This window comes from Mesocricetus auratus, unplaced genomic scaffold (assembly GCF_017639785.1).
Source record: "Mesocricetus auratus isolate SY011 unplaced genomic scaffold, BCM_Maur_2.0 Super-Scaffold_100707, whole genome shotgun sequence".
In the NCBI taxonomy this organism is placed as follows: domain Eukaryota; kingdom Metazoa; phylum Chordata; class Mammalia; order Rodentia; family Cricetidae; genus Mesocricetus; species Mesocricetus auratus.
The window spans coordinates 12,914,998-12,939,004 of record NW_024429269.1 but is presented as its reverse complement, the minus strand read 5'-3'; the positions used below and the strand labels follow the sequence as shown (position 1 = coordinate 12,939,004).

At 46.4% G+C, this 24,007-nt stretch overlaps 2 protein-coding genes and 1 long non-coding RNA gene across 5 annotated transcripts in view; 1 reads left to right on the top strand and 2 right to left on the bottom strand.

The window, feature by feature from the left end:
- Adcy4 (adenylate cyclase 4) overlaps nt 1–1,914 on the bottom strand; it is a 16,683-nt gene extending 14,769 nt beyond the window's left edge. The window contains exons 1-2 of the mRNA XM_005085621.4: nt 1,773–1,914; nt 1,308–1,498 (exon numbers count right to left, since the gene is read on the bottom strand). Of these exons, the coding sequence (XP_005085678.1) occupies nt 1,308–1,466 (159 nt within the window). The 5' untranslated portion in view covers nt 1,467–1,498; nt 1,773–1,914. The remainder of the gene's footprint in view (nt 1–1,307; nt 1,499–1,772) is intronic.
- On the top strand, nt 1,413–24,007 carry LOC110343801. 3 transcript variants are annotated; one of them, XR_005875113.1, is made up of 5 exons: nt 1,413–1,809; nt 13,261–13,361; nt 19,287–19,383; nt 21,940–22,247; nt 23,504–24,007. It is a non-coding gene; the product is annotated as an uncharacterized LOC110343801 (long non-coding RNA). The 3 variants fall into 3 exon arrangements; XR_002386140.2 differs by lacking the exon at nt 1,413–1,809 and adding an exon at nt 1,977–2,079; XR_002386137.2 differs by lacking the exon at nt 1,413–1,809 and adding an exon at nt 9,787–10,066.
- Ripk3 (receptor interacting serine/threonine kinase 3) lies at nt 2,862–6,534 on the bottom strand. The gene is given in 11 exon segments (XM_005085622.4): nt 2,862–3,105; nt 3,560–3,620; nt 3,734–4,078; nt 4,299–4,366; nt 4,473–4,640; nt 4,806–4,852; nt 4,973–5,055; nt 5,057–5,119; nt 5,546–5,855; nt 5,967–6,110; nt 6,330–6,534. Coding segments are annotated over 11 exon segments (1,440 nt in total). The 5' UTR covers nt 6,350–6,534; the 3' UTR covers nt 2,862–2,974.

The window sequence follows — 24,007 nt, the reverse complement described above, 5'->3', positions numbered from 1 at the left end:
GGCCAGTGGGGTGCCTCCAAACCCCATGATCTGTTTGAGTCCCAGAACCCATGTGGTGAGAGAAGAGAGTTGTCTTCTGATCTCCACATGTGTGCATTCAAGTGTATACACACACACACACACACACACGCACACACACACAAGAAAACCTAAATAAATGAAAGAAACCCTAAAGAAATGAAAGAAACCCTAGATAAATGAAAGAAAACACTGCTTACTTTTTCACCATAGATGGATCGATCAGACGTTGCTGGAACCCTGCTGGTTTATCCATGAAGTTCAGTAGTCTCGCATGGTTCCACCTAATGCCTCCCACGCCCTTTCTGAATCCTGTTTGTTCTTTCAGTTTTGAGGCAGGGTCTCATGTCACTTGGACCAGTGCCCAACTCACTATCTCCCACATGCTGGGATTGCAGACTTGCCTGGCTGTTCCCACATTTCCCATCTGTTACAGGGGAACTGCAGTGTGTGCTTGGGATTCTGAGTGAAGGCCCCTCAAATGGCTAGTTTGCTTAGGAGAGTCCTCTCTCCTGAAGCCATGGCGCTAAACTTCACAAATGTTTAGTCAGGCAGCCTTTCTGCAGCTCCTTGCCATCCAAGCGCTGAGACCTGAATACAGGCCTTTCCTCTAGCCTGGAAGTCCCATTACTTCCCCTACCCTTTGTTCCCACTGGTCCTGGGCTTGGGATAGACAAGGATTAGCAGGCTCAGTCATTTTTCCCACCTTGCCTCCAAAGAGTAAAAGGAAAACTGGGAGCAGAATATTTCCAAATTTGGAATTGAAGACCCTACTTCCTGGCCAACATGAAAGTAAAAAAAATTATTTATTTTTGGTGTTGGAGAAGGGCAGCTAAAACACAGCGCGAAAACTGCCTTTTGAAAGTGGTGGGCACAGCTAACAGCCTCAGGTTCCCTAAACTGGTGAGAAAAAGTCAGGAAATGAATTCCCCTAGGGACTTGAGTAGTTTCCTCTCTGGAAAACTAGAAAATCCGGTGTTGGATTTACCTTAGAACCAGCAGAATGGTGAGATGCATCCGGGACTCACTTACCTCCCAGTACAGACTCAGGGAACAAGCCCAGAGAGGCGAGGGTTTGGTCACATGTGCCCAGAGTCACAATTCATGACGAGGTTCCCGACAAAGACATTATTAACCAAAAGACCCCGCAAATCCCAGTCCTTCAGATGTCCCCAGCGCAAGGCGGCCCCTGCCTAGGATAGGCTCCCCGCGCCTAGGACAGGCTCCCCTCGCCTAGGACAGGCTCCCCCGCACCTAGGACAGACTCCCCCGCACCTAGCCCATCTCACCCTGCCGCTGGCCCAGGCGACGGCTGGCAGTGCCACCAGCGTGCAGAGCACGATGACCAGAAGCAGTAGCAGCAGTGGGTACTGTTGGCTCAGGCTGTAGTAGGTCTCGTAGAAGAGATCTTCGCTGGGGGGCGGCCGGGGACTGAAGAGGCGGGCCATGGTCTCCCCCGCCCCAGCCTGGAGCCCCTGCCCTGGGGACCGCGGGCACTCAGTTAATAAGCCCGCCTGTGCGCTTTTCTTTCTCTCCTGGAGCCACTCGGACCCAAGCCCCCAAGCTTTCCAAAGCGATAGGGTTCCCTGCCAGGGGCTTTCTCAGAGGGCTCCCAGCTGGATGTGACAGGACTTCTCCATCCCTCCCACAAACCAGACCGTGGTAGTGTCCTAGCAAAAAAATCTCACCAGAGGGACAGGAGTTGGACCTGACGAGAAGGAGGCCCCAGAATCTCCCTCTACCCATCAACTCACTGTTTTGTATCGAGTTCCCGAAGCTCTCTCAGCAAAGGTAGGCCCTGGGAGGGAGCCTGGGTAGGCAGGCTGCCACTCACCCTCTCCGGCTTTGCTAGTGGCTCAGGGGGCTGGCGACTGGGCGACTGGCGACTGGCGCTTCCCGCTTGGCGCCAAGGCCCCCTCCCACTTCCCCATGTTACAGGCCAGCCCCTTCCCGTGCGGAGCCGGGCTCCCCTGGTTGCCTCCCACGCTCAGATTGTGATTTCTTACCGCTGCCATTGCTCTTTCTTCAATGAAGAGCATGTAGGCTATGGAGAAACACGAGGTAATGGAGGGGGTTAAGAGGTCAAGATAAGGATAAACTATTTGGGAACTAGGTGACCGCTGGGAGGAGTGCTGTCCTGCTATCAGCTGGGGCTGGGGTGTGGGTGAGGACAGAGGTGGCATTTCCCTTCCACTTTTGATCCCTCAAGGGTGGCCAGGTGTGAGCTGTCCAAGCTGCAGCCGCCCGCAGCCCCATGGGTTGGTGCCTGTCTTTCTTGGACATAGTTGTCAGTTCTTGGGTACAGAGAATCAGAAATGCTCGCACGCCTAGAAAGCAAGGTGCATCAAGCCTGTGCAATGGGTACGGATGGTCTAGAGAGCCTGGGACACCTTTGACTTTCCAGAGACCCTCTTTCACCAGGGCCCCAAAGCCCAGTGCTCAAAATCAAGGCCAAAAAGGGAGTGGCAAGGCTGCAACTTCTGTCAGTCACTTCAGGCTTAGGGTGGTTTCAGTCCTGAGCGCTGGAGGAAGCGCTCCACCCTCAGATTGGAGCACCAGAGAGCCAAGGCTCTGTAATTCCTTCCTGCCACCGGCTGCGCCTTGACCTTACACGCCAAGAGGTTGCCTATAACACTAGTCACCAGAGAAACTAGTCCCCAGAGCCCCCCCCCCTTTCCTGCTCTGGCCAGATGGTAGCCCACTCCTGGTTGTCATAGTTAACATTATTGTATTTATTGACTTTTGAGAGGTAGGTCAGAAGTCAGTTTGGGTGTAGGCCTAAGTGCACTCATAGAATGTTGTGGGCCACAGGAAGAGGCAAGGACTGTCTTAGCCATTCCAGGTTGCTTACAAAGTGCTTTAATTTCCACTACAATTGTGCTGTCTGACCAACCGGTGCGGTGTGGTCCAGGCTTCAGGCTGTTGCAGTATTCCCTGAAATCTACGTCTGGAGGGGCTACCAGCCCCTACCCCTTCCGTACTGTGCTGGGCCCTTCTTGGGCAAAGCGGTTCTTGGTTGGACCACCAAGCAGTTGTTGTTTCCAATCTGCACTGCTGAACAGTTGCTGAGGTTCATAGACAGTGGCCCTTTAAGAGAAAAGGAGGTGGTGTTGGGAGGGTTCTGTAGTTGGTTAGGGTTGGTTAGACGGATGAGTTTAGCTAGCAGTCTGGGGAGAGGGGCAGCAGCACCTTGTGTTCACCTTGGGGAGTGCAAATGCAGGGTCTTTGCCTGCTGTGTGGGTGTCTTTGGGGGAGGTCCCTCTGGACTGCCTTAGCAATAAATGAACTGTGAAGGCTCATGGATCTACCCCTGGGGAGAGTCAGCAGACCCGGGGCATATCCAGGTTTTGTTGTGTGGCCTCAGTGGGATCCTCTCCTAGTGGGTGTCAAGGTCCTCATGAATTAAGTGAGGATTGGGTTAGCTGGTCTCTAGCCCTTTCCTCCCCCTCCAAGGTAACTCAACTCTATACGTTGGTGTTGAGGATGAAGGTGACGGGAAAGTTGAGCAGGGGGAGAGCGATCAAGGGTGAAGAATGAGTACCTGCTGCTGGGTTTGGCCCCGGGGCCCAGGGGGACCAATGGGTGTCATGTCTTGCATCCCCCTGCAAACGGCACAGAGTTCTCAGGCTTTCAAGAGGCTGGTCCCATCACAGTGTACCCTTCAACCCTGAGTTCTCCTTGGTAAGGAGCCACACTCTAGTCTTGCCAGCCTCACCTGATTCCTTTGGGGGTTAGGACCTGGAGTCTCAGCAGAGTTTGGGCTGGGTGTTGGGCCTCTGAAGGGTAAAGTATGTGGCATTTGGGGAGTTCCAGCCACCGTATCTGAAGATGTCACTGCTGTTGGGGCATGCCCAGTCGGTTCTTCCTGTGCTCTTCCCATCTCAGTAAGGTGTAGGCCTTTTTCAGGAACCGATCTGAGGGACCCCTCCAGATGCAGATGGTCCAGCATTTCAGAAATCGTGCTCTCCCCAGGGTTATCCATTTCTGTACCTTTAGGGTCTGGGTCTAGGACAGACAACTTTCCGTCGCTGTTTCTGCTCTGAGACAGATATTGCTTTACCTGTACAGACAGGAGTTAGAGGAGCCAGAGTAAGCCCTAGAAAGTATCTTCTTGATCTCTAATCTGTTACTGGAGGGAGACTTAGAGGTAGGTTGGGGTGGGCAAGAATGATGGCCAAGGATTAAAAACCAATGGGCAGCGAAGATGCACTGATGGTCAAGGGAGCCGCATGTGCATCCCTGAATAGCTCCTGGGTGGAAAGGCGGCTTTGGGAACTTACCTCAGAGACAGCAGCATCTACTTTGTCCTGTACCCGGATGAAGGTACCATTGATTTTTGGTTGGCAATCTGAAAGACAGCCCAGTGAGTTGTACGAGAGCAGCCCTTTCCTTGGGTGAAGCTTCCTGCCGAATACGCAAGCCTCTCCTAGCTGCCAGAGAAACTGCCCACTCACCCTGGAAGGATGGCCGGTCCTTGGGCTCAGAACTCCAGCAACGAATCATTAACTCTTTCAGTACTTCCAAGCCAGGAGTCTCAGGGCTGGCTGGAGGCAGCTCTGACAACGCCGGTCGATTCTGCCTTTCGAAGACTGCGTCCTGAACTAGTGATGTCTTGTCTACCACTGGAGTGGGGGTGGGGTGATGACAAGAGGGATTCATGGTATGAGGAGACATCACAGCGGAAGAGGTGAGGGGGGGAAGGGGCAGCTGAGTGGGTGGGGGGAGGGAGGGCTCAGGGTTTTAGGTGCTTGTGAGCACCTGGGGTAAGAGTCCATCTAGAGTCTTACACTCGGCTTCTCTTCCAGCCAGCACTGCCCACGTGAGGATCCCAAAGCTGCAGACACAAAATGCAGGCTTAGCTGGCCCCTGGCAAGGCCGCTTCCCATACCACATCCCCGCTAGAAGGGCCCAAATAAGCGTAAAAATTTGGGATGTTTTGGAGTGGATAGCTTACCTGTAGACGTCACTGGCTGGGGAAGCCTTCTGGTTGACATTAACCAATAGCTCTGGGGCCAAGTAAGCTAGGGTACCCCCCTGGATCCCTGGACCCTGACCCTGACTGTGACCCTCCCTGAAATGTGGAGAGGCCAAAATCTGCTAGCTGCAAAGGAAAGGAAGAGGCAGGTATTAGATGAAGAGGGCAGGCCACTCTCCAGAATCTTCCCTGTCTCCTCCACTCTCCAGAATCTTCCCTCTGTCTCCTCCAGAGGATGCTCTTTGACGGTGTGGAGGACCAGAGGGGAAGGGCAGGGTCAATGAGACCCGAGGGAGGAGATCTAAGTTGCCGATGGGCAGGCCTGGGTCTAAGTATGTCAGAGTTTCTGGGATAAGTCAGTCTGGGTCCATGAGGGGCGAGGCTTTGTGGAATAGGCCTGTGGAACTGACCCAGGCGGGTAAGGAGGGCCTCTGTCACCTGCTATGCTAGAGATAGAATTCCTGGTTGACCTGCCTAGTCTGGTATTCAGAGGGACAGACTGAGGGTATTCAGCATGGTCCCAAGCTTGCACTGGGGTGTAGATGGGCTGACCTTGGCATGGAGCTCTGAGTCCAGCAGGACGTTGGAGGGCTTGAGGTCCCGGTGCAGGAGCACTGGCTTCAAACTGTGCAGGTAACACATCCCCAGCACGACTTCTCGCAACAGGCGACAGAGGAGCGGCCACGGCCGAGGGCACGAGGGCTGCAGCAGCCCTGCGAGGGAGCCGTTCTCCATGAAGCCTGTCACCAGAGCCGGCCCAGACACGTAGTCCCACTCGAGGTTCTCGGTGACCCCCAGCAGGAGCAGCACGTGCTGGCTACGCAGATTCGCCATAGCTTTCACTTCCCTGAATATCGCCTCCCTGCACTCCGAAAGGGAGCCACAGTCGGGTTGGACCCTAGAAGGCCTCCCCCTTCCCCCCTTCCCCTTCAGGCCCCTTGACCAGATCCTGTCTGCAGCCGGGGTCACTCACGAGTTCACAATCTTGACGGCCACATCATGGCCCCATGTTCTGTGTTGTGCACGGAACACTGCGCCGAAACCGCCTTTGCCCACAAATTTCGGGTTCGTCAATTCTTCACGGGACACAAGAGAGGCCACCGAGGCACCGACGGACCTGGGAGAAGGTTCTCGTCCAGTAGGGGGCCCCATCTCCTCCTCAGCGCATCCTGTCACCCGAGCTCCGCGGCTGCCCTCCGGGCAGCGAGCGTCAGTCCCCACCCCCACCCCGGGGCCCACCCGGACCCGGCAAAGCAGAGGCGCCCCTGAGTGTGTCCCGGGGCATCCTGTGTGGGTGTGCCGGAGACCGAGGATCCACTCCCCACTCCCCACTCACCATAACTTGGCAGAGGACATCACGAGCTAGCGGCTTCCCGGAGTTAGGTGCACAGAAAGGGCGGGAAGGACGTCCACGGCTCGGGGTTTGGGCTGAGAGGTAGACAGGGCCGCAAAGGGAGTGATCTATTGGCCCAGGCACGGAGATCCAGGTCCCGAATCCCGCTTCCCAGGTCGTTCTCCTACTTTGAATGAGTGACCTAACAACTTCCTTCATAAAGACAAAGGGCGGGCGCTTCTGCTGTCCTGCCCCCGGGGTGGGGCAAATGAAAAGTTGGGACTGTTCATTCCCGTGCACCTGCCTGAACTGCTTCCACCTTAGGAGTAACTGGGCACTGAGTGTGCTCACACAACAGTTGGTATTCGCAGCTCCATCGCTTGCCAACCACGGTGGGCTGAGGGGAGGATGGCGATTTTACCGTCTTACACTCCTCTCCAGAATCATGGGTAGGGCTTCTAATAAGGTTTGCCTTGGACCAGGTACACAGAATGGCTTCTTTAATCTTGGATCAACCTTATTTACCGTTCTATAGACGAGAAACCCAAGCATTTACACTTTACGGAAATAGCTTAGAACCTTGCTCTGCTCCGCCATCTGCCTCTGTCTCTAGAGTGCTGGAATTAAAGGTGTGCGCCACCATGCTTGGCTTATCTATCTGTCTGCCTATCTATCATCTTTAAAATTTATTTATGCGGTGCAATCCGTGTATGAGGGGGTGTGTGCGAGTAATGGGGTGTGTGTGGAGGTCAGAGGACAACCTCGGATGTTTGGCTTCGTCTTACATCTTGAGACATGGTTTCTTTGTTATTCTCCACTGTCTGCACAACGCTAGCTAGCCTGTGCACATCTCGGCATTCTCCTGTCTCTGCCTGAGATGACAGACATGGGGGGCTACTGTCCCCAGTTTCACTTGAGTTGTGGGATTTGAATTCAGGTCCTCATGCTTGCACCATGAGAGCTTTACCCACTAAGCTGTCCTCCCTGCCCATCCCCAAGTTCAAGCCAGCTTTTTTTTTTTTTTTTTTTGTGAATGCCTCTGGGCTATCTTACCTGTGGTGCAGGTGGCTGGGGAAGGTGTGATGAGCAGTGTGCTCTCTGAATTCCTGCTCACACCATTATTAATGGCTGCTCTTGCTGAGGCAAGCCCTTGACATTGGTAGGGACTTGCCTGCTCTGTGGATCTGGAAGGCTCAAGATCTCTCCCAGGACACTGCAGTCAGGCGAGGTGTGCTGGTCCTACCTTAGAGCTACTGCCATTGTGGTGTCCATTGCATAAATAGACTTAGGGCTTCCCACTCTTTCCCTTATGTGGCATCTCCTGCATGCAAATGCTCCAATTCATGTTCTTGACAAGCGTATACTCTGGGTGAAGGCTTTTCAAGACTCTGGAGTGTCAGAGCATTGGGTAACAGGAACGGTGGTGCACATTTTAAATCCCAGAATTCAGGAGACAGGAGCAAGGAGACCTTTAGGACCAGCCTGGTCTACATAAGGAGTTCCAGGCCGGGTAAGGCTATATAACAAAACCTTGTCTCAAAATAAATAAGTAAAGAATTTTAGGTAGGGGCTGGAGAGATGGCTCATCAGTTAAGAGCAGTAGCTGCAGCCGGGCGGTGGTGGCGCACGCCTTTAATCCCAGCACTCGAGAGGCAGAAGCAGGCGGATCTCTGTGAGTTTGAGGCCAGCTTGGTCTTCAAAGAGAGTTCCAGGACAGCCTCCAAACCTACAGACAAACCCTGTCTCAAAAAACCAATAAATAAATAAGTAATAAAAATAAAAAATAAAGTATACAAGAGATGCCTGTATTTTATCACTCCATGGCATGATTGTGGCTGGAGGCTGAAAAAGCTGGATGGTCAGGACCACCATTCAGTCTTTTACAGAAGGATCTAATCCCAAGATAACACCTTGGGATAATTTTATAGTTACTCACCATTCTTTCCTCCCAGGCCCCGTAAACCACCACTTTTTTTCCTTTCTATGTAAATCTGAACACTTCAGGTGCCTCATAAAAGAGAAACAATATGCCATCTATTCTTTTTTTTTTTTTTTTTTGGTTTTTCGAGACAGGGTTTCTCTGTATTGTTTTGGAGGCTGTCCTGGAACTCACTTTGTAGACCAGGCTGGCCTCGAACTCACAGAGATCCACCTGCCTCTGCCTCCCGAGTGCTGGGATTAAAGGCGTGCGCCACCAACGCCCGGCTGCCATCTATTCTTGTATGACTGGATTACTTCACTCAGCACATTATCTTCAAGGTTCATTATGTTACAGGATTTTTCTGCATTTTATTAAGGCTAAATAATATCAGTAAAGGCTGAAAATATCTTGTGAGTTCAAGGCCAGCCTGGTCTACAAAGCGAGTTCCAGGACAGCCAGGACTGTTACACAGAGAAACCTTGTCTCAAAAAACCAAAACAAAGCAAAAATAATTTTTTTTTGCTGAAGAAAAAAAGAAACATGTAAAACGGGGAATGGCAACATGTGCTTATAATCACAACACTTTGCAGGTCCAGGCAGGAAGATGAGGAATTCAAGGTTGTCTTCTTGATAACTCCTAAATTTGAGGCTAGCCTGAGCTACAGAGTGAGAGACAGCCTGTCTAAAAAATAGAACATAAAAGAGAGGAAATAATAAAATAAAAAAGTTTGTATAAACCTGTTTTAAAAACTATCTGGGTCGGGTAGTGGTGGCACACACCTTTAATCCCAGCACTCAGGAGGCAGAGGCAGGCGGATCTCTGTGAGTTCGAGGCCAGCCTGGTCTACAGAGTGAGTTCCAGGACAGACTCCAAAGCTACAGAGAAATCCTGACTAGAAAAACAAAACAAAACAAAAAAATCTGAATGAAAGATAGATATGTTAGCCTGTAAGAAGGAACCAGACTGAAGCCATTTTGAATAAAACTTCCATCTTGAATAGGGGTCAAATAAAGTCTAAGTTCTCCTGAACTCCTCAGGTAACAGTGACATCCTGGTTGGCAGAGGGAGGCTCTAATGGTAGACAAGCTGTTCCATCCCACCTGAGTGAACCAACCAATGAGAGCAAGATGAGTGTACCACAGAACAAATGTTCCTAGTGTAGGCAAAAATGAGTGCCAGGTTTTGGCATCAAAATGTAAGGGGGTGTGAGTATTACAGTTCTGGAGCCGCAAAGGTGTCCTGGCTTATTGGGAAGCCAGGTTACCTAGAGCTGCAATAGCACAGCTCAGCCCTGGAGAGAAAGGTGTCCTGACTCTTCCAGAACCAGGCCACCTGAAGCTGGGGTGCTGTAGGAGACAGTGTCCCTGCAGGATATAGCAACCCTGCTCCGCTCCTAGAGAGAGCCTTTACAGTTAATCTCTGCTCTGTTTCCCTAAGTGAACGTCCTAGCTGAGCTGACTGAGCTTCTTCCGCTCTTCTTGGCTAACTAAGGTCTGCTGAAGGGGAACCCCTGCAGAAATGTAGCAATCTCCTCCAGCTCTGGTGAAAAGTTGTTACTTCTTTTTTGTTGTTGTTGTTTTTTGTTTTTACTAGACAGGGTTTCTCTGTATTGTTTTTGAGGCTGTCAAAAGTTGTTACTTCTTAGAGACAGCCTTGTCCAGCCTCTAAAGGGAACGTCTAGGCAAGTTCTGCTATTCTGCACCAGAATGAAGATCTTCATCTAAGACTCTTTTGAGAAAGAGATTTATTCGGGAAGGAGAAGTCCAGAACAGTGGCTGCATCTGTCAGGGTGGGAAAGGACAGCCAGAAACTGAACAGGTAAAGAGGCTTATATAGGGCTTCTTAGGGGTGGTGTCTTCCCAGAGAGAAGTTTTCCTGCTCAGGGATTGGGTCAGAGACAGAGATGGCTCTGATTTCAGGGCCAAACTGTTTCTTTCTCTGGTCCTTTTTAGTCTTTTGGCTCTAATTTTAGGACCAGGGTGTGTATTTCTTTCACTGGCTCTGATTCTTCGAACAAAGAGTGTTTCTTTGGCATTGGTTTTATAGTTTCAAAGTGTTTCTTTGGTTCTGGGTTAAAGTGTTTCTTCCACTGGCCCTGTGTTCAGAGTCAGGGTGCCGAGGGACTAGTTGATTTCCTGCTCAGGGATTGGCTGGTTTTGTGTTTCTGTTGGTCAGAGGCAGAGTTGGCTCTGGTGTCAGGGCCAAAATGGGTTTCAATGGCTGACCCTTTTACCCTACACCTAGGAAAGTCCCTATCCCTGAATCCTGATTGGTGGAAAATGGAATTGGAACTTGTCACAGATGTTTGTGGTTTTTCTGCTTAAGAGCTTGCTGAGACAAATGTTTGTGGACATAGTCCTGACTCTGCTCTGCTGTCCCTGGTTGGTCTGTTTTTGCTGTCCTTTTGATAAAGATCTTTCTTTGCATGGGCTCTCTAGTGTTTGGGTTGTTTTGGATCTTTTTGGACCCTACAACAGGCCTAGCACTAGGGAGGCTGAGGAAGGAGGATGGGGAATTCCAGGCTAGCCTGGTATATGTGGTAAGATTCTGCCTCAAACAAGCAAAACTGAATGATCAAGTAGAGAGGAGCTGTTCCCGGAAAGGGGGTGTAGAGGTGGCTAACGAATGGTTTTTATTTTCTTGTCTTTTATGGTTTGTTGCTTGTTTTTTGAGACAGGATTTCTGTACATACCCCTGGTTGTTCTGGAACTAATTCTGTATGTAGACCAGGCTGGCTCAGAGATCCACCTGCCTCTGCCCCTTGAGTGCTGGGACTAAAGGTGTTCAACACCACCTCCCAGCTTTATTTATTTATTTAATTGTTTGTTTGTTTGTTTACTTATTTTTAAGATTTACTTAGAAAAGGCTAAAAGAAGGTGCCAGATGCCCTGGAATGGGATTACAGGCTGTTGTGGGCCACCCGACTTGGTTATTGGGAGCCAAACTCTGACCCTCTGGAAGAGCAGCTCCTAGCTACTGAGGCATCTCCCCAGGCCCCTACATTCTTATTTAAATCTTCATTTCCTAATTTTTCTGAGAGGAATCCATGGAGTGTGCACAGTGGCGCTGAATTGCAGCCTCCTGTTTTCCCCTGGGACCCTGTCTAGAGCTGAAGTAGCTTCCCTCCCGCCCTACTCTGCTGTAACCCAGAAACTCATTGCTTTTCAAACGTGGACCTAACAAATTACTAGGGGAGTTTGCCTATGGTAAGATTCTGGTTGAGACAAATGTGGTGGTGGTGATAGTTGTGGTGGTGGTGGTGGTGTGTGTGTGTGTGTGTGTGTGTGTGTGTGTGTGTGATTCCAGTCCAGGAGGATGTTGTGAACCAACAAGGAAGTCCACATGGCAAACTTACTTTCTGTTTTCTTCTCTGGCCAGGCGTCATTACGTCATTATCATCAGTAGTAAGTGCTGGCCTTTTTCATATAGTTCATAAAGCTCTGCCTTCTGGTAAGTGCCCAGCTCCACCCTTTCTTCTCAGCACCCTTGATTACTCACTTTCCAGATGTTCTCTCCCTTCTCCCAGACATCTGTCCAGAGGGAGCCACTAGGAAGTTAGTGTTCTAAGGCTTGTTGTCAGGAGGGTGTGGTCGCTGCTAAAAGTGTCTGGCACAAGAGTACTCATCTTGGTTAAAACCCCCTGTGTTGCTGACCTGAGCATGGGCTCTGTGCCAGGGACAGCCACTCGGGTGTGGTGGGCCCTTTGACCCCGACAGTGCCTCCTGTAAGAGGCCCTTCTCTGCATCTCTCCAGCAGATGATAGTGTGGGGACAAGAGAGGAGATTGGACTCTCTGAGGGTTGGCCCTCAGCGTCCAGTTCCTCCTGAGCCTCGTGAGACAGAACTTCACATGGTCTCTGGCGGGTCTGAGTCCTAATCAGTAGAAAACAACACCTGCATATTGACATCCCCTCCTACCCTGACTATGAGTTCCCCCTCTCTTCCTCCTCAAATGGGACACCCCCTCCCTGCGAAGGCCCCACTCCAGGTCTTAGGCCCTGTTCTCAGAGGAGCACAGTCCCAGAGCCGTCTTCTCCTCTGCTTCCTCCTCATTGTTTTCCCATGTGCGTCCCTGGGGCCAGGGCTGCTATCTGCAAGGAAAAAGGAAAAGAGAAAAAAAGAAAGTAAACAGCCGAATCCAACCACCTCAGACCTGGGACCTAATGTTACCTGGCGCGTGGGGTGGCTTAAAGACTCTCATCGGTCATTACACGGGGTCGTGAGCTAGGATAGCATTTGCCCCACTTAAAATTTTTATTTTTATTTTTTATGTGCATGGGAATTTTGCCTATAACATATATCTGTGCACCATGTGTGGGAAAGGGCTTTGGATTCCTGGGGACAGTTGTCAGCTTCCCTGTGGGTGCTGGGAATTGGACCTATACTCTCTGGAAGAGCACAAGAGCCCTTAATGCTGAGTCATGTCTCCAGCCCATAGTAGCCCCATTTTAAGGAAGCTGGGCATGGTGCTGTACACTCAAGCTGTGCTTGGGAGGTTAGGTCAAGCAGATCACTGTGAGTCAGCTTGAGACACACAGTGAATTCCAGGCCAGTCTGGTCTACATAGGAAGATCGTGTCAGAGAAGTGGGTTGCCTGAGAGGGAGTAGGTAGTGAGGTTAATAAGTAGTCAGCCAAAGGCACACAAAGACTGTCAGACGAGGAGGACCTTTAACCCCAACTGTATGCACTGTTCTTTTTGGGTAAGTTTATCTGAGGAAAACTGAGGAGGGTCCTTCTTTAAGCATAGCTATTAGTTTCTCTTGAGACAGTTCGATTTTGTTGAACCAGAACATCTGTAATTTGATCGGAGTTACATTTGTACCAATATCAGCGCCATAGCCAGTGAGCCCATTCATCACCCCGAGTTTCCTCATGTCCCTTCCAGCGCTGTCTTGTCCATAAGTCTCACTTCTTTCCTAAAGATCCCAATTTGCTGCTGTAGACTGGCTTGCAGTTCATTTTATATAAACGGGATCACACAGCAAGTGTCCTTTTGTCTTGATCTCTTTCAGTGTGACTATTGTTCCCCTGTGTTACGTGCACTGGAAGATCACACATCCCATTGGCAGGCTCCATTGCTGTTGTGTGTTTCAGCAGATCATACGTTTTATTGGTAAGTAGTATCCCACTGCACAGGTACAACACGCTTCTGTCTCTTTTATGCATGTGATTTTCCCCTGTAGTGCTGAGGAATAAGACTGGGGGTCTCATGTGGACTGGGTGAGGGCTTTACCCCTGAGCCATTACCCCAGTGTGGTGTACGTGCTCACCTGTGAATAGCCATCTGGGAATGGAATGGCTCAGCCATATCTTGCTTCCCTATTGGCCAACAGTGCTTTATTGACATATACACAGGACTTCCCCATCATCTCCTCTTTTCTGTCTAAACAAAAAGAAAGGTCTTAACTTTAACATAGTCAAATTATATATAACAGAACAGCTATCAAGCAAGAACACAGTTTCAATATTTTGCCCATCAACATTCAGCAAGATTTAAAGAAAATATCATCCATCCCATCCTTGTGAGTCCAAAGTTCTATATGCAGCTTATCTTTTATCATAACTAAGGAAAACTATAATTATAACTATCTGCCTTCAACTCTATCAAAGACCACAGAAGGATAATATATAAACACTAGGATTGACAGAGACATCTCGCTACCTGGACAGTCACCTGAAGTTCCTCTGTAACATTGGGGCATCCATCTTTAGCCCATAGGCCACAATGTGTCCAGAAGACTTCTCAGCAAAGCAAGAAATTTCAAACTGTCCATCTGCATTGGCAGTCTGTCAGTCAATTTCTGTGTCCTGCAGAAAGTCTCGTAGACTCTTCCATGAAGCAGGAACCCTGAAGGACTGTTTGAGTTCAGCGGTCACTTTCCTGTGGGTCCTGCATGTCCAGTTTATACAGCAACAGTCAAGCAGTCTAGGCAAGAGCAGTTTCTTGCCCAAATGGCTAATCTTGCCATGTTGAAAGCAAACTCCATAACGAGTTTCTTCGATGCCCATCTTCCTCTCAGACATAATTGGTGCTGCCAGGAGCAGACATTTCTCAGTGTCAAGAAAACCCTAAACCATTTTAAATGCAATTTTCTGAAGGTCTTTGAAAGGTTTGAAGACTATCTATCTCAAATATATCTCTGTATATCTAGAAAATCAAACTAACCTAACTATAAGTTTTGACTATTATAAGTAACTATCTATAGTCTGTATTTAATTATTCATTATGTTTTAAAAGATCAGTATAAGCACAATACCTAATCAAGAGGAGAAATATACATATCACAAAATTGACCTTGAATTTGTATCAATAAATGTAAAACCATACCAATACAAAGTACTCATTTCCATACCATAATCCCCTTTTTCCTTTAAAAAGAGATTCGTTGTGATCATTAACTAATTATAAACAACCCCATTCAAATGAAAACAAAGATTTATAAACAATATGGGGATTTGGACGTCGCTCATTCCAAACTGCTTCATGCTGGATGGGGGCGCTGTTCATACCATGGGGATCATGACAAAACGCAGAAACCTGTAAAAGTCCTTATTTTTAGGGTCTGTAAGACTGCATCATCTTAGCTGTTTCAATTGTTGGAACACCTGGCCCACTGCTTCCAGGGGTCTTGGTTCATCAAACCACAGAAGCCTGGAAGGAATCCTCAGCTTTTCATTTTCTGTAGAAACATTAACAAAAACTTTTTTCCCAAGTAACATATCCTTATACTTAAATTTTGAAGTCAAGGCATTTTTAAAAGATATAAGTTGAATTAATTCAGCAGCTTTTATAATTAAGTGTACTTTAGCAGTTGTTCCTTCCTTAGCAATCAAAAAACTGAAAAACACAATAGCATACAGTATCCAGACTTTCTGTGTATTTTCCATCTTTACGTGGCTTATTTATTTATCTATTATTATTTATCTCTATTTGTTTTACTTTTATTTATTTTTCTCTGAGACAGGGTTTCTTTTTGGAAATCTGCCTGCCTCTGCCTCTAGAGCAAATTCTACCGGCGTGTGCCACCACATCTGGCTTCTCTATTTATTTACCACTATGCCGTTTCTTTTTCACTCTCAGTCCTATGTATATTTTTAAACACACTGTAAACCTTTAGAGGTTTTTCTTCATCCAAGTCTGACTTTACTGTAAATCTTTATGTTTTTCTGGCCACGTGTCCTATCTGTTAAAACCGCGGCAGTTTAAAATGCAGTTTTTCCAACATGGCGGGCATAAGCATGACTCCAGCTCATCGACTTAGTCTTTGTTGACATCCAGCAAAAGCTGTTGGCTTGGAGATGTGGTCATTACCATTTCCAGCTGTAGGTACACACCTTTTAATTGTTAGCAGAGCCTCTTAAAAGAATCTTTTTTTTTTAATGCTGAGTCAGGAAGACTCCCTTAATTGAGCCACCTGAGTCTCTGCTTGTCGCTAGCAAAATAGAGCCCACCTGAGAAAAATGCTGCTACCAAGAACCCATGCTTTTCTCCGTTCTTTTGTTTCTAAAACTCCTTTAAATCTTTTGTCATTCTACGTGGAAATTCATGATCCCACTCCTGACACCATTTTAGAGAGAAGTCTTTTCCTTGCCAGCCACTTTGGTTTTTTTTCCCCACCAGTCGCCTGGGCTCTGCCTCGTTGTAGTCCCCAAATAAACACACAGGAGGCTGTATTAGTTATGAAGCTGTTGGCCTTGCTTGTTTCTTACTGGCTAGCTCTGACTTAAGTGTTTATCCCATAATTGTTAACCTAAGTATTTCTCTTACTGGAGAAAAGTTCTGGACATCTAACTTCTCTGGCGGGCTACATCGTGACTCCCTGTGTTTCTCCTACCCAGAGTCCTCCTGGACTCCTAGTCCCACCTATCTTGCTTCCCTATTGGCCAACAGTGCTTTATTGACATATATACAGGACTTCCCCATCAGGATTAAAGGTGTGCACCGCTACTGTGGTTGCTTGTATTTTATTGGATTCCTTGCCATGTTTTTATTAAGGCTTTTGCTTGTTTGCTTTTCTGGTTTCAGAACAGAAGTGGGAGTGAACCCAGGGACTGAGCAAGATAGGCAGGGTGGGACTGACCCTCAGCACTGCTGTTGCTGGTGTTTGTTTCTTTTATAAAAGGGCATCTTATTATTAAGTTTTAAAAGTCAGTTACATATTCTAGAGTCAAACCTTTTAAAATGTTAGTTAAAATACTTTCTTCTGCTGGGTGTTGGTGGCACAGGCATGGAGTTCCAGGACAAGGCTATACAGAGAAGCTCTGTCTTGGAAAACACAAACAGCAAAACTCCACAACAAACACACAAAAAAGTAAGGATTTTTTTGTATGACTTCCCCTCCTTCCCTCCCTCCCTCCCTTCCTCCCTCCCTCCCTTCCTCCCTTCTCCTTTGTCTTCCAGACAGGTCTGAAATGCAGTCCTACCTCGGCCTCTCCAGTGCTATGATTACTAGAAGTACTAAATGTCTCCTCTTCAAAGACAAGTGTTTTGTTTTTTAGACAGGTCTCTGTACATAGCCATGGCTCTCTTAGAACATTTTATGTAGACCACGCTGGCCTCGAACTCACAGAGATCCATCTGAGTCTGCCTCCCGAGATTAAAGGGGTGCTCCTTTATGCCTAGTGTGACAGGCAAAAGTTTTACTTTGGATAAAAATCCAATCCAGCTTGTCTTTATTTTTATTTTTTGGTAATGGATCACACTTTTGGTATGTACTTCATGGATTTTCTTTAAAAACTTCTTTTGGTGTTTAAGGAAGTCTAATTTGAAAGTGACAAGTTGAGTGATTTTTTTTTTAAATAGGATAACTAAGACCAGGAAATTTATGTACCCTGGGATAGGTTTTGTGGAAGAAGAGGCATAACCGCTGCTCTGGAGTGGAGTGAAGGAATAACACAAATGTCCATCAAGGGTACTTAAGTGGTCACTGCTTCAGCCTGGAGATGCACCTTCCAGAGTTCTCTCCCATAGGCTTGAAGGATTTCACTTTTTTTTTAAATATTGTAAACTGGAAAGTTTTAGTTCTATGCTATAGGTCAGACCAAGGCAGTTGCTGCTTGGAGTTTACATTAAAATGGAGACAGTGTTGTGGGGTAATCTTTAGTATACTGTGAAGATGTGTCTGCCACGGTGCTTTCTGATTGGCTTATGAAGAGCTGAAGGGCCAGTAGCTAAGTAGGAAGAGGTTAGGCAAGGCTTTCTGGGAAAGAGAGGAACTTGGGATGAATCCAGGCAAGGGAAGAGATGCCAGTAGGCCAGTAAAGAAGTCAGACATATGGTACAGAGAAGAGGTAACTGAGCCTAGTGTAGATAAATAAAAACAGGTTAATTTAAGTTTAAGAGTAGTTGAAAGCACTGAGTGGCAGTGGTGCACCCCATTAATCCCAGCCCTTGGGAGGCAGAGATAGGAGATGTTTGTGAGTTCAAGGCCAGCCTGGTCTACAGAGCGAGTTCCAGGCCAGTCTCTAGAGCTACAGAGAAACTTGTCTTGAAAAACAAAACAAAACAAAACAAAAAGAGCTAGTTGGGAAAAAAAACCTAAGCTAAGGCAAAGCTTTCATGATTGATAACAAGTCTCTGCGTTGTTTGTGAGCTGGAGGCCCAAAAGAAAGCTTGCTGTATTTGTTCTCCAAAGTGCCCCACATAAATCCATACAGGACCTGAGAAAGCTGAAAAAAAAAAATCCTAAACACAGAGTCAGATACGGCTTCCAGGTGACCTCGGCCTCTCAAGCAGGCTGGGCGCTTGCAGCGAACAGTGGTGAAACTTTAATACAGCAGAACACGTGAGCAGCCTGTGTTACTGGAGTAGGAGACTAGATAGACACACCTGCCTGCTGTAGCTTGGGCGCTGGGATGGGTAGGCTGAGAGGGGCGGAGCCAGTCATCAGTGCCGCGTCATTGTTTGTGAACTGGTAACCCAAAGGAAAGTCCCACTGAAAGACAGAAACCAAAGTCTGCAGTGAGAGTAACTCAAGTGATGTTGGGAATGGAATTGGTGCCTCGGGGCTGGAGAGGCAGATCCTCTGTCTGGAGATATTCCTGAGGTAGAGGTAGAAAGATGGGGTGGTGAGAAAATCAGAATATTTAAGCTTCTGTTTTGGGATGCTGACAGAATGGTAAGGCCATAAACTCAGAGATGAAATGTAGAGGGGACACAAACTGTGGGAATAGATTTATGATTGGAGGTGGAGCGCCATCAGCCACCTCCATGTGAATGCCACATGCTGCATCCTCAAGGGACCTTGAGCCGAGCAGGCAAGAGAAAACGTGAGACTGGGACTTGGGGAATGATGAAAGCCTAGCTGAAGTGAGCGCTGTGGGCCAGGCATGGTGGTATACAACTGTAATCCCAGGGTACTGGCTGGCTTTGTGTCAACTTGACACAAGCCAGAGTCATGGAGAGGAAGGAGCTGAGGAAATGCTGCCATGAAGCCCAGCTGTAAGGTACTTTCTCAATTAGTGATCAATGAGGGTGGCCTCAACCCATTGAGGTGGTGCCATCCTGGGTTTGTGGTCTAGGTTCTATAAGGTAACAGGCTGAGCAAATCATGGAGATCAAGCCAGTAGGCAGCACCCCACCATGGCTTCTGCATCAGTTCCTGCCTCCAGGATCCTGCCCTGCTCTGAGAGGGCGGCAGGCTAACATTGGATTTTGCAAAAGGAGAAACCGAGTAAGGACAGGAATGCAGGCAGTGCATTCAGCGGGGGATTTCGGAAAATGGGAGCAAAGGAGCAATGATTGTGACCTAGGGAGGAGGGAAAGCCAGTGCTAGGTGTCGTGTTGAAACTGTTGTAGGTTATTCCAGCAGAAGCTTTAGACTCCAAAGGTTTAGAGAATGCCCCGGAAATGTCTACACAAAGGATGGGAAGCTGAAACCATCCACAAATCTGGGTACCATTGCCTGGGGATTACACCAGCAGGCAACAACTCCCCTGTACTTCCTGGCTGTATTTGTATCACAGCAGGAGGTGGGCAAGCTGTTTGTGTCGGAGAAGAACTTTGGGTTGGTTTTGAGGCAGTTCTCTTTTGTTCCAGGCTGACTTCAAACTCACCATGCCACTGAGGATGACTTTGAGCTTCTGATCCTTCTGCTGGGAGCACAGTTTCAGCAGTATTAAGAATCAACTTCAAGGTTTGGGCATTTCTAGGCAAGGAATTCCACCAACTGAGCTATATAGCCCTTGTGACGACTAATTTTGTATATCAATTTGGAGAGGGTTTTTTTTTTCTTTTGATGAGATTAAGATCCAAGTTGGTGAACTTTAAATAAACACAACTTATTCTCAGTAATGTAGTGAGCCTCATCCAGTCAACTCAAACCTGAATAAAACAAAGACTCACCTCCTCTAATGAGAAGGGTTGGTTGTCTACCTGCCAGCCTTTGGATTTTATCTGTACCTTTGACTCTTTTGGGTCTTGAGCCTGTAGATCAGCACTGAAGAGTCTGTAACTCTTAGCATCCATAATCATGCACGCTGGTTCCCCATAAGAGATCTCTATCAGTTCGATGTTTCTGATATCCCCACGTGGTACAGACCTGGAGCAGAATGTGCAGGCTTCAGAGAGCGCTGGCAATGCCAGGTCATTTGGAGCGAAACTGGTCACCCGGTTGTGCCTGAACCCAGAAGTGGTTGCTGAGTAGTTTTACACATTGAGACCACTGAATTTATACCAGATGATTTTATACATGTAATTGATTTTAATATTTATTCAGTTACAAGACATAATCAGGGGCAGGAATCATCCCATATATACAACACATCTGATTCCATACAAGTCTTCCAGGCCCTCTAGCACAAGGTAATGATGAAATTGATCAACTGTTGATAGGAAATGTGCTAAAGGCATCAGAATTTCATAAAAAAAAAACTTGTCAATAGCAAAGGTTTGAAAAAAGACTTTTCCATCACTTGGAAAAAGCCAAGGAAACTATAAGGAAATGTCCTACTTGTTTTGTTTTGTTTTGTTTTGTTTTGAGACAGGGTTTCTCTGTGGTTTTGGAGACTGTTCTGGAACTAGCTCTTGTAGACCAGGCCAGTCTCGAACTCACAGAGATCCGCCTGCCTCTGCCTCCTGAGTGCTGGGGTTAAAGGTGTGTGCCACCAATGCCCGGCTTTCTTTTCTTTTTTTTTTTTTTTTGCCTACTTGTTTTTTTCTTTCTTTCTTTTTTTTTTTTTTTTTGGTTTTTCGAGACAAGGTTTGTCTGTATTGTTTTTGGAGGTTGTCCTGGAACTCACTCTGTAGACCAGGCTGGCCTCGAACTCACAGAGATCCACCTGCCCCTGCCTCCCGAGTGCTGGGATTAAAGGCGTGTGCCACCAACGCCCGGCCTGCCTACTTGTTCTTTATACAACCAAACTCCACTACCTGCAGGTAGTAACCCAAAGGGTACTCAAGGGAATGAAATCTGGCAGATCAATGTGTTCCATTTTGTAGATCTTGGAAAATTAAAATATGGACACCACACCTTTGATACCTATTCAGGTTTTCAATGGGCAACTGCTTTGAGTTTGGAAAAGGCTGATTTGGTAATTATACATTTGCTAGAAGTTATGGCTACCATGGGTGTACCTGAACAAATAATGACAGACAATGCTCCAGCATATATCTTTAAGAAAATTAAACAGTGCTTATTATAATATAAAGCATATTACAGGCATACCACACAATCCTACAGGACAGGCAGGCATAGAAAGACCACAAACTCGAAAGGATATGCTAAATAAACAGAAAGAGATGATAAAGAATTCCAGAAATAGATTGCATAATGCTTTATTAACTTTGAATTTTCTGAATGGGAATGAGAAAGGAGCAACAGCTGCGGAGAGACATTGAATAATAGAAGAAAACTACAGAATTAAATCTGTCAGTATACTTCAAAGATATGTTGACCTCCGAATGGAAGCCAGGACATGTGTTCCACAGATGAAGAAAAGCTATGGATACCATCAAAAAATAAAGATTCAATTTGAACAAGATACCTCTTAATTAGAAGAGATGATAGTTCATCAAGCAACATGGCCGTTTAATCTAAGCTAATTTATAAAACTAACAAATGCTTTTCCTTTGATCAGATATAACTTGCCAAAGGAAAACCTCCCCAAAATTTAGGGTTGAGGAAGGATTTTACTTTTGTCTTTTCAAGAGAATAAAGGTATCCAACTAAGGAATCTGGAGACCACTGGACAAATGAGACATCTGAAGAAAAATGACAAATCATCCAGAAAAATTGTCCCAAGAAAAGAGTAAATTGGCCTACTGGTATATTTCCAACAAGATAAAATTTTATAAATCTTCCCAGATTTTTCTTTGCTTTTCTGTAGAGACATATAATGCAAATGGTCTTTTTGTAGTCCCACTCCAATTAAAGATTAAAGCTGGCTTTGGAGTTGGAGTGTGCCTCTCTAAACCCAAGCATGCTTGTTAAAGAAAAAAAAATCAAAATTCTCTATCTCATGTCAGAAGAGCCACCTGATATGGAACAGAAGAAAAGCAAATGTTGAAGGACTATTTTATTTCCCCTAATCTCATAATCCTTTGGTTTATAATATTATCTAAAATTTTGTAAGATTAATATATATGCATTTTAATGATTTGTCATGATATTAGTGGTCATATAGAGTATTAATTCTAGAAAAAGGCTTCATCTGTCTTCGTGTCCATGATTTTCAGTTTGAGTCTCTACCAGTTTTTCTACAGTGAACCATGAGCACGCCTATCGGTGACCTTTGACACCAGGACTATGATGACGCTATCTGAATATCACCAACTACAGATCAACTTTGGACTACAAACTGCTCAGAAAAATTTCGAGGTGGCCACCTGAGATGATCCAGGACTTGAGACAAACCGTGCACTTCCTCCTCATACAGAGACTGGACAACAAATGACACTGCTTTACAATTAACCAAAAAAATTTCAGGATCTCCTAAAGATGTCTTTGCCCCCAGAAAGCAGGAAGTAACTTTAAGAACGTGATGCCCACATTCCCAAAAGGTGAGGTGGGTAGTTTTTGGTCACTCATTGGGTTATGGATATTTTTCATTGTTTATGGGGATTGGTTACAAAATGTTGGTTATGATCAGGAAGAAAGTTGAACAAAGGGCATTAGGTTTAAGGTTTTTGTTTTGAAAATAAAAGGAATATAGATATGATAAATAAAAGGGTAGATTATTGAATCTACTTTTAAAAAGCAACTACTAATTATAAATATTTTACATTGGATTGGACTTCTGTATATTTACACAAATATTGTATATTGATACAAATTTGAGATTAATTTTGTTAAAACATACTATGCATATATTTCTATTATACCTATTCAGCTCATTTAACAATGTAATGCAAATTTCTAGTCCTTGAAAGTTATTATTAGCAACAAAAAAGATAATAAGGAAATGTAGGTTAGTAATTAGTCACCTATTACAGTTGAACTTGTAATCACATTAGGTATGTTTTTCAAGATCGAACAGAGACATATTTTTGAAAGACAGATCTCAAACACTTAAAGAGATTTACAGAATATGGCAATTAAGATATTTTAATAATTGCATTTTTAAAAAAATGACAATGAGACATGTCTGCTCCTAGCAGCCCCAGGCAACTTCAGAGAAGATGATGGGGGCTGAAGACACTCCACATGGAGTTTACTTCTTTGTGGCAAAAGTAGCCAACGGGCAAGAAAGTGCCCTGGCCCCGACTGCTGACAGTATGTAGAGAGTCTTGGGTGACTGTCCAGGCAGCCCCGACTGCTGACAGTATGTAGAGAGTCTTGGGTGACTGTCCAGGCAGCCCCGACTGCTGACAGTATGTAGAGAGTCTTGGGTGACTGTCCAGGCAGCCCCGACTGCTGACAGTATGTAGAGAGTCTTGGGTGACTGTCCAGGCAGCCAGCTGTTTTCGTCATTTCTCATGCTAGCTCACACTTCCTGTTTACTCAGTTAACAATATTTCCTTCTTGGGCCTCTGAGGGAGTTCCAGATTAGATAGTTGCAGTTATAGTTTACTAGACTCAGAAAAGAAACTAAACAGGTGTAAAGTGTAAAAGGTTGAGAGGCATTAAAATATAACTTGATAATGCAAATTAGAATAGAAAGTAAAATTAGGTACAAGTCTTTGGACTCACCAAGATAGACTAGATAATAGAGTATTTTCTCTGAATTTTTCAAATGCAAATGGACTAGACATTGTTGATGTACTTATTGCCTATAGATATTATACATACTTATTGTATATAGTTTTTCTTATCTTAGCTATTGTAGGAGAAACTGATGGTCTGCCAACCCAAGCTGCAGTGATGCCGCCCAAACCAGCCCACATGAGCATTCCTGACAGGCATGTCCTCCCTGAGCCAACCTAAGGTCTGCTGCTACACCCAGAGACTGCGGATGCAGAGACACCTGACTGGAGACACCCATGAGGGAAGGACAACATAGCAGAGCCAGCCTCCTGACCTGATGGGAACTAGGGAGGGGACAAGCCTGATTCCCCTATGAACGGGTTAGCTTTTGCTACTCCCGGAGTCTGTGTCATTGACTCCAAGTCTCCTCCCTCCCTCCCTTCCTCCCTCCCTCCCTCCCTTTCTCCCTCCCTTCCTCAAGGGGTGTTCAGTATCACCCCCAACAAGTTGTAGCCTTCTTTTTATATTAGACAAAAAAGGGGAATTGTGGTGATATATATATATATATATATATATATATTATGATTTAATAAAGCTTGCCTGAAGGTTCAGAATGCAAAGCTAGCCACAAGCCATA